This window comes from Canis lupus, chromosome 20, assembly GCF_003254725.2.
Source record: "Canis lupus dingo isolate Sandy chromosome 20, ASM325472v2, whole genome shotgun sequence".
In the NCBI taxonomy this organism is placed as follows: Eukaryota; Metazoa; Chordata; class Mammalia; order Carnivora; family Canidae; genus Canis; species Canis lupus.
This window is the reverse complement of record NC_064262.1, coordinates 55,173,424-55,182,512: the sequence shown is the minus strand read 5'-3', so window position 1 is coordinate 55,182,512 and position 9,089 is coordinate 55,173,424. Positions and strand designations below refer to the sequence as shown.

General features: G+C 57.8%; 1 protein-coding gene across 4 annotated transcripts in view; it reads left to right on the top strand.

Annotated features, from left to right (window-relative positions):
* The first annotated feature begins 2,697 nt into the window (after positions 1-2,697).
* UHRF1 (ubiquitin like with PHD and ring finger domains 1) overlaps positions 2,698-9,089 on the top strand; it is a 32,057-nt gene continuing 25,665 nt past the window's right edge. The window contains exons 1-2 of one of the 4 annotated variants that reach the window (XM_025457054.3): positions 2,698-2,832; positions 4,143-4,309. In XM_025457054.3, coding sequence (XP_025312839.1) covers positions 4,157-4,309 — 153 coding nt within the window. In that variant the 5' untranslated portion in view covers positions 2,698-2,832; positions 4,143-4,156. Of the gene's footprint in view, positions 2,833-3,331; positions 3,477-3,652; positions 4,064-4,142; positions 4,310-6,309; positions 6,459-9,089 lie in introns of those variants that run through there. The other 3 variants (XM_025457053.3, XM_025457055.3, XM_025457056.3) reach the window with 3 other exon arrangements.

Here is a 9,089-nt window from a genome sequence, read left to right as displayed (position 1 = left end):
ACCAGTCCCTGATAGAAAAAAATTATAGTTATGGCCAAGACATGAAATCTGGTGTGTCCGGACTGAAGATGCTTAGAGCATTGTGTGCTCCCCCTAAACACCTCCTTACACATCTGACATTTCTCTTTACACCCGCGTCTCCTCCAATTGAATGGGAAGTCCCCACAAGGTAGGACTTAGTTTCTGGAAGCTTTGTGCCCATCAACATCTGCTTGACTCTGGGGCTGGTTCAGACAAGAGGGGTGTCAATAAGTTTGTTGAGTGATTTAGTCACCTTCCAGAATATATCATTTTGCAAAAAGGAAACAGGCCTTTTGCCCACTAATGGTTTTCCTGGGGGCCTGACTTGCATGTGGGCAGTGGTGAGCCACTGGAGCAGAAGAGGTGCCAGGAAGTGTCCATTCTCCAGACTCTGGCAGGCCTTCTTCATTGTCTTTGTCCTATCTTGCTTTATTATTTCATATCATGTCTTTTGTAAGCATTGCTAGTTTGTCTCCCTGAATGGTTTGTAAACTTCTTCTGGAGATGCCTGGCACAGTCTTTTATTCATGTTTGTTAACGAACCCAAGCAACCTCTCCAACTTTCTGAAAATGATTGGAGAAATGGGCCCCTCAAAGTTCTTCCTGCAGGGAAAGCCAGACCTCATTCTGCGTTACTTGACTTGGGATATCTGAGGGGCCTGGGCTGTGCCCTGCTCCAAATACGCCTGAAGAATGTTTTTCCTCTTTTGGTCCTGTTGAGTTTTTGCAACAGTAGGTACAAACAGATGATATGCTCTCACCAGGGATGGGCCAAGTTCCCATGGCAGGTTCCTAGCATAAAAAACCTCATCCCAGACTCAGGTAGGCCTGCTTTATACCTGCCGATCCCTGGGATGTGGTCTGTACCCAGCTGATGGGTGTGTGCCCAGAGAGATACTTAGTAGCACAGACGAAATTCTGAAGTTGGAAGAAGTTAACTGTAGCATCTGGACTTTGTATCTTGGACTCTATTTGTTCCCTATGACTTCTATGACAAATCCTCACATTTTTAGTGACTTAAAAAACAAATTTATTCTCTTACCGTTCTGGAGGTCAGAAATCCAAAACAGGTCTTAAGGGGCTAAGAAGGTGTTTTAGGGTTCTAGGAGAGGAATCCAGCCATCACCTTTTTTGGAGTCTCTATGGGTTTCCCCACATTCCTTGTCTGTGGGTCTCATCATGCCAACCTCTACTTCTGTTGTCACTTCTTCTCTGCCCTTCTGCCTCTTTCACTTGTTAGACCCTTGTGATGAGTTTGGACCAGCCTGCATAATCTAAAATAATCTCCCCCACTGAAAGGTCTTTTAATCTCATCTGCAAGGTCTCTTTTGCCATGGAAACTACCATATTCACAGGCTCAGGGATTAGGATATGGCTATCTTTAGGGGGACATTCTTCTGTCTGCCACTTGGGGAAATAATAGCAGAAGGACCAGTGCCTAGAAGGGACTCTACTCAGTGCCAGGGAGACCTGTACAAACAGAAGTTGGAGGTCATCACTCTTCTGCTCAGTCTTCCTGTGCTGCTCACTGCTCTCAAGAGATAAAGCCCAAAGTCCTCCTGGTGGCCCTTGAGGTCTTAGATGCCACCCCTCTCTGACCTCGTCCCCTCTCTGCTCAGCTACACTGGCTCCTGGCTGCTCCCCGCTACATTTCTAAGGCTTTTCTGGCCTCTGAGCTTGCCTGTCCCTCCTTGACCCATCTGTCCTTGGTTTCTATCTCAGATCTCAGCTCAAATGTCATCTGTTCAGAGAGGCCCACCTCTCCACCTCAACCAGAACGTCCTCTCTGCCCACCCCCCACATGCCTCTCCAGCTACTGTCCTGTCTTCAATGCAAATAGCAGTATCTGAAATGATTTGCTTTACGTATTCATTTTTTTGCCTGTCTCTCCAGACAAGAATTTACCCTTCTGGAGACCACCAACAGGGTTGGCCTTGCCCATTGTTGGGGCCCCCCCCAGCTCTGAACACTGCGACCGGGCGCTTTGTAGGTGCCCAGCATGGGTCACTGTGTGCCCGCCAAGGCTGGCCACAGCAGAGCAAGCAGGGCGGAGGGGGCAGGGCAGTCCTGCCCGCCTGGACAGCCGGCGAAGGCGGGAAAACGAGGCGGGAAACCCAGCAAACAAGCCCTGCGGGTGGGTAGGGTAGGGAGCTCTAGCAGGCCCTGACGCCAGGAAATGGAGCTTGGGGCGATCAGGCTGGCCATCGGGGTCCAGGCGATCTCGAGAGGGGCCCCCACATTCTACTGCCGTGTTTAAACATTGATTCTGGCCCTCCTTGCCCTACTGGTCAGTGCGTGCCCGTGCCCCGGGGGAGAGGGGCTGTGGAAAAGGAATGAAAGGTCAGGGGGTCTCTACCCGGGGTCCCTGCCCCGGGCGTCCCTAGGGCTCCTGAGGGACACTCATAGTGGGGGGGGGGCCCAGCTCCCGCCACTGGGCCGGGCTGCACACTGGGCGCGCCCAGCAGAGCGCGCAGGGCTGGGCGGGGCCGTGGCCCGCTGGGCGGAGTGGGGGTGGGTGGAGGAGGGGGCGCCCCCCACCCCCTTTCTCGCTTCCCGCCACTGCGGCGGCCAATCACCAGGCAGGCGCCCGCCCCTGGCGCGGCCTCCCGCGGCCCCGCAACTCCCAAACGCCGAGTTTTCGCGGGAAAAAAAATCAGAGCAGCTGGCAGCGCGGCGGGCAGCGGCGGCCGTCCAGGCGCTCCGGGTCGCAGGCAGGTCCGCGCGGGGTCCGGGGCCACGCACGCGTCTCCATCGCCATCCCCAGCCAGGCCAGGCGCGCAGGCAGGAGAGCGGATCGGGGCGGCCGGAGAGGTGAGCCTCCGCACTGATCTGGGTGCCTTCCCGGCCCGGGGCGGGGAGAGGGCCCGGCGCACCGGGCGCGGGGACTTTGCAAAACTTTCCGGAGCTGCCCGGGGACGCGCGGCCGGCACCGGCGCACGCACGCCCCGCAGCCTGGCGGCTCTGCACGCCGTCCCGGGCCCTGCCCCCGCCCCCGCCCCGCCGGCCCCCGGGAGTCGCCCGCGCAGCCGGGGCGCCGGCAGGGGCGGGAGGAACCTACCCAGAGCCCCGCGGGGGTCGCGCCGGCCGGGTGGGGGAGGGCCGGGCGAGCCGCAGGGGAGGATGTCAGGCTCCGCGCCTGCGCGCGGGGCGCCCCGCGATTCAATTGTCGCGCCCGAGCCCGATTTCGCGCGCCCTTAGTTCCCCGGGCGCGCCTGGGCCAATGGGGAGCGGGCGGGGCGGGGCAGCCGGGCGCGGCGCAGCCAATGAGCGAGGCGGCTCAAGTGAGGGGGCGGGACTTGGCGCGCGGGGCCCCTCGGCCGGTCCCAGCGGTGGGGGTGGGCGTGGGCTAGTTGGCGTGGCCCGAGCGGGCGGGCGGGAGAATAAGAGGGGCTCTGGCTCCGTGGGTCGGGGTCCCGGGAACGCAAGCCTGCGCGTGAGGCCGCCGTGGGGCCGAGGTGAGTCGCGCGGCGCGCGCGGGGGCGGCCGGGACGGGGCGGCCGGTTGCCATGGCCACCGCGGGGCCGGCCGCGTCGCGCACGCGCGCGGGGGGGGGGCGGCGGGGCCGCGGGCGCCCAGGGTTGGGGGCTCCGGGGTCTGGCGGGGGTGGGGGTGTCCTTCCCCTTCGGTCACACTTAGTTGAGTTTCTGGGACTTCTGAAGTTCCAACCCGCGCCGGACTTTTGGGTTTTCCTCTTGCTTCAGTATTAATCCAGGGAATGAATGAATGAATGAATGAATGAATGAACGAACGAGCCTGGTCCCTCGCCTCTTGGCTGTGTCCTCCTTGCTTCTGTGGACATTGCCCTCCCCCCTCCGCCCTCCCCGTGAAAGTCGGAGTGGGTTGGACTGAGCGGTCCGAGATGCCTCTTGCCTTCCCCTAATTTGCCCTTCCTCCTGGCACTTCCACCGTTGTTGGTCATTAATGCACTAATTCGTCTTCATCGACTCTGGGGGCCCTGCTCAGCTGCGGCTGGTCCCCGGGCCCGTGCGCCGGGAGGGCTTTCGGGGAGTTTCCTCGTGTCCACAGACTGGACAAAGCCAAGGTGACCTGAGCGTGGCACGGTGCGGTCTGCTGGTGGCAGCCGCAGAACTGACCCAGAGGTCCCGCTCTCTCCCGCCCAGCACCAGCAGACACCATGTGGATCCAGGTTCGCACCATGGACGGGAAGGTGGCCCACACCGTGGACTCACTGTCCAGGCTGACCAAGGTGGAGGAGCTGAGGAGGAAGATCCAGGAGCTGTTCCACGTGGAGCCAGGCCTGCAGAGGCTTTTCTACAGGGGCAAGCAGGTAAACCCGCCCCGCCGGCTGCCGCCCGCCCAGCACCTTTGTTCTTGCCTGGTCCAGGCGTCGTACATATACTCTCCCCGCCCCTCGTCCGGTCCCGCTTCACGTCTCCACAGAAACCTCAAATGCCTGAGCCAGGAACAAAGGCTCCACTCGCAGATCGACATACCGGGCAGGAAGCTGGCACTCCAATCTGTAGCATTTGGGCTTTTAAGTCGGTCTCCCCTTGTTTTCTTCTTTTTTGTTTTTTGAAGCTCCCTTCAAAATAATCTCTAGAAAAGGAAGTTGGAGGTGGCCAATGGAGGACTGATGAATTTTCCAGGAAGAGCCTAGAATCCTTGCTCCGACACTAGGACAGAAAGGGCCAGGTTTTCCTTTGAAACACACGCCCGTGGGCCACAGCCTGCACCTATTTAGAGTTCGACCCCACAGGGCCTGTTATCTAGAAATTTGGATCCGCTTGTTCGGAGTCCGGAGATGGCGCTTGCTGGTCAGGAATTTCCGCCACTCTGGGCCTGCTCCGCGCAGTGAGCGGGAGCTCGTGCTTTCCTCCGGGTCTGCGGGCCCCGCTTTCCTGCCTCCTTTCTTCTCGCCCTCTTCCCAGCCCCTGGTGGCCTAAAATGGCCACCCTTGCTTTCTCAGCTGCCCACATTTGGGCGGCTTTCTCTGGGGGCAGTGGAGGGTTTCCGTGTTTGTCGGTGTCTTTGGGGGGCTGGCGGGTTGGCCCATCCTCCTTTGGGTGGGATTTCCCCCGTAAGATAAGATGATCCAGCGCGAAGTGGCCGTCTCGTCTGCAGGGGCCGTCGTACAGTGGGGTGGACGGTAGGGGACAACGGCCTAGGGACTGGGTCCTGGCTTAAAAGTCTTCAGTTAGGCTGCGGGTGCCTGACTTTGTTGTCGTTGCGTTTTGAACTGGGTGCTGCCGCCATCTGCTGTCTCCGTTGGGGAATAAACAATCTGCGCCCGGCCTGGGTTTTTTTGGGGGCTGGGAGGTTCCAGTGTGGTTAAACTCAAAAGGAGACCCCGATGATTAATTTCCTGGGCTTGTGGTGACCTTGGAGACCTTTCGCCTGCTTCCTGGGGTGACTTGACTGTCTTAAGGATCCGAGTTAACCCGCCCCGCCTGTGGAGGGGAAGCCAGTCCCGCAGACTCGAGGGTTTGACTGTTGAGTCGCCTGCGCGTTGAGCAAAGGCAGGGCTTTGAGTAAGCTCTGCCAGGGTGCTGTCTCTCCCGCCTCCTCCAACGGCTCATTTCTGTGGCATCCAGACTGACTTCGATGAGCCACTCGGTCTCTTTGTTCGGCAGAAGATCCTTTCACAGAGTTTCCGAGAACCTCCTGCGTGTGCCTGCTAAGCAGTTCACAGCGTGAATCAGAGGTGGCTCCGATCGAGTTGTCTCAAGTGGGAGTATCTGCGAGCGCCTGCCACGTGCCCGGCACCGTTGTTACATTCCAAATGGGCCCAAAAGTCTCGAGAGCCGAACACCCAAGCGCTCACCCCTAGATCTTGCCCCTGGCATTTGGCCGCATTCCAGCTAGCGCAGCCTTCTCTGTCCTCCTGTCTGTCCACCCATCCGTTGTAGTTTTTGGAGTGCATTTCTAAGTTGCAGGCGCTGGTTCACGCCAGCCCTAAGCCCTTGAGCACGCCTGACATTCACTGGAGCCCAATACGGGTCTGGATTTCTTGTTTTTCTAGGTTATCACAGGCACATAGTGAGATACACACGTAAAGCAGAACATTTGGAGTCTGGACAAATGTCTGCACCCACACAACCAAACCCCGTCTCCCTTCCTTGGTAAAGATCCACGTGAAAGTCCCTTAGGACTCCTGGAAGTCATAAAGCCTGATGATACCAGGAACACCTGTGGGCGGAAGACGCGTATGTTGTACCTTTAACCAGCGGGACGTCAGCGAGGAGAGAGGAGAGACGGTGCTCTTGCCCGGCTTTCACACTTAGCACAGGGTTCCTGCTTCCTGTAACCTCTGTGACTGCCGCCCGTCCCCCCGCCTGGCGCTCCTTCCGCACTCGGCAGCGGCAGCTAGCTCGTGAGGGAATGTTGCAGTCGTCTCCGTCTTCCGGCTGAGGCAGCCAGGCCTAGAGCGTGATGCAACTTCCCCAGGGATGCGGGGGGCCCGGCCTGGCTGCCAGGAGGTGGGACAGCGACAGGAGGGTGGGGACAGGCCTTACCGCAGCACCTCGTGCACTGAGCCAGTGAGTCGAGTCTGCAAACAGACCAGGCTGATACTGGTTGAAAGCAGCGCAGTTTCCAGTGGGGGGGCCAGAGAGCTGTTTTTACAGAACGTTCTAGAGAATCTTCGCAGTTCTTTTTTGCTTTTTTTTTTTCTTCTTCGCTTTTAAAGAAACATGTTGCAGCAGTCCAAGGTCTGCAGTAAGGTTGATTGAGATGATAAAGCAGAACATAGTTGAGTCTTTCTTCAGGATATGGGAGGGTTTCGTGGCCGGCTTGTTTGGGCTGAATAGGTTGGCGGTTATGTCGCTTGATTGGCGGAAATGCAAGAAGCCGAATGGGGGCAGGGACCCGGGCGGCAGGCCCAGCCTGGGCAAGGGCGAGAGGCATCTGGTGCCTTTTTCTTGGCTGCCCATAAAAATAACAATAGCTGTCATTTGTGGTGACTCCAGCCCGCTCAGGTGTAGGGCCCTGCCCTTTACATAATCTTCCGGTCCCCTGCCCAGGTGGCCTGGGTCCCCTGCCCAGGCCCGGCCTGCTCGCAGGGAAGGTGCAGTGAGTCAGCGCCGGGTTCCTCCCCTCGGCCTTGCTGACTCGGGGACCGGCTTGTTTTCTGCAGTTGCCCGCCTTGAGAAGTATTTAGTAGCCAATCGACTGGGAGGGAAACCCCAAGAGCGGCCTCCCTGGCCTCGGTAGTGGTGGTGGTAAGGTCCGTCTGGAAGATCAGCCCGAAATGGTGCCCTGGAAATGGCCTCGAGAGGGTCGCTCGTGTCCGAGCACCACCAGTTCAGACTGGCTTTTCCTCAACGCTGTCCCCAATTTCCCGAGTCCTGTCTGTCAGGCTGCGTGAGGGAGGGTCCCCTTCCTTCCCCTGGGGGAGCAGCGCCTGAGCCAGGTGTCTGCCGAACCTTATTGTATAGTTTGGCTCCCTGAGGACTGCTCACCCCCGCCCTGGGAGCCCCATGCGGCCACAGACCGACTGCGAATGAGGGGGCATGTCCCAGTCAGTCCAATAAAGCTTTATTTACAAAAACAGGTGCAGGCTAGGCTGTCATGCTGGCTGTAGCTCAGTTACGCCCTGTCGTGCTTCCATGCCGTGTCCTTGGTAGGTGCATCCGGGTTTTACTGTCAGGATCGGCTCCGCTGTGGAATGTACTAGAACAGGTCCCCTAGGGCATTGTGCTGCAGTTTTCCCAGGGCAGGGTGCACAGTGTTTGGTCTTAGGACTCCTTTCCACCCTCCAAAACAGCTTACAACCCCAAAGAGCTCTTGTTGATGTGGAAGGGTCCTGTGTGGCCCTGGGGTGCCGTCCACTCTGCTCCCCCCGCCAAGGTGTCCCCTCTGCTGAATCTGCATTCCTGCTTGATGCGGTTTTTCCTGTCCTGTCTCTGTTGGTCTGTCCCGTCTGCATGCTGGGTTGTTGCAGAGCCTGGAGGCTGAGCAGGACCAGTGAGGGGCCTGTACTGCACCCCCAGGAAAGGGGCAGAGCCGTTTCCTGCTCCCTCCCCCTCAGCCGCCCAGCCCAGCCTGGCAGGCCCTCCTCAGTGATACTCCCTTTTCTCCTCCAGCTTGATCCTCCCGTAGGAGGCTCACTTTCCCCGCCACCTCTTGCCTAAATGGCTGCTTAGAGCTAACCCGAGAACCACCACTTGGCCAAGCCCACGGACATGTATTTCCTGCCCTCTTGGGCCTCTGGGCAGCACCTGGCACCCTGAAGAGTACCCTTGGAAAATGTTGGGGGGCAGAGAGTAGACAGAAACGGTAGGCACCGCAAGCTTTAATCCCAGTTTCTGACAGGACCAGCATGCTTAGTTGTCAAATCCTGTATGTGTTTGTTCACTTTTACACGGTGTGCATGGCCGATAATTCCAAACATCCAGAAATGTCCAGAACGCATACTTGGGTTAAAAAAGAGAGAAAGACATAAACACTGTGGACAGTTTTGTCTTCGGACCTGAATCTGCTGTACAGGATTACGTGCCCCAAACCACATACACACACCCTCCACTCCAGGCAGTTTTGAGGGATGTTCAGTGCAAAGTTTGGCTCTACGAGATGTTAACTGTGGGTTTGATTTTAACAATGAGACCTCTAACACAAGGGCAGGTCACCTGTCGTGTGGTTTTTGTAGCTTTTATTAACACTGTTAGCTTAGCCTCGGTTGGAATTTTAGGACCTTTTTTTTTTTTTTTAAAGTCCTCTCTACATGCAATGTGGGGCTCAAACTCAACAACCCCGAGATCAAGAGTCACGTTCCTCCAACTGAGCTGGCCCGGCGCTCCAGAACTTTTGGATCTTGATAATGAATCTAAACTTAGAGCACATTGGTGTGAGGCAGGCCTGGGCCCAGCCTCCCTCCCTCTTGATTCCCAAGCGTTTTTTCACAGCTTTGGGCAGGCGGAGAGGCACACCACACACACTCTCTCCTGCAGCAAATAGTCGTGCAGCCCTCCTGCAAGGGCCCTTCTGGAAGGTTCTAGAAGTGGCCTCAGGAAGCAACTGGACCAGCTTGTGAGTTATGTCTGGGAGGCAGAGCCCCATGCCAGCCTGCCCCAGCCTGAATGCCTCCTTCCCTGCCCCGTGTGTGCCTGTCT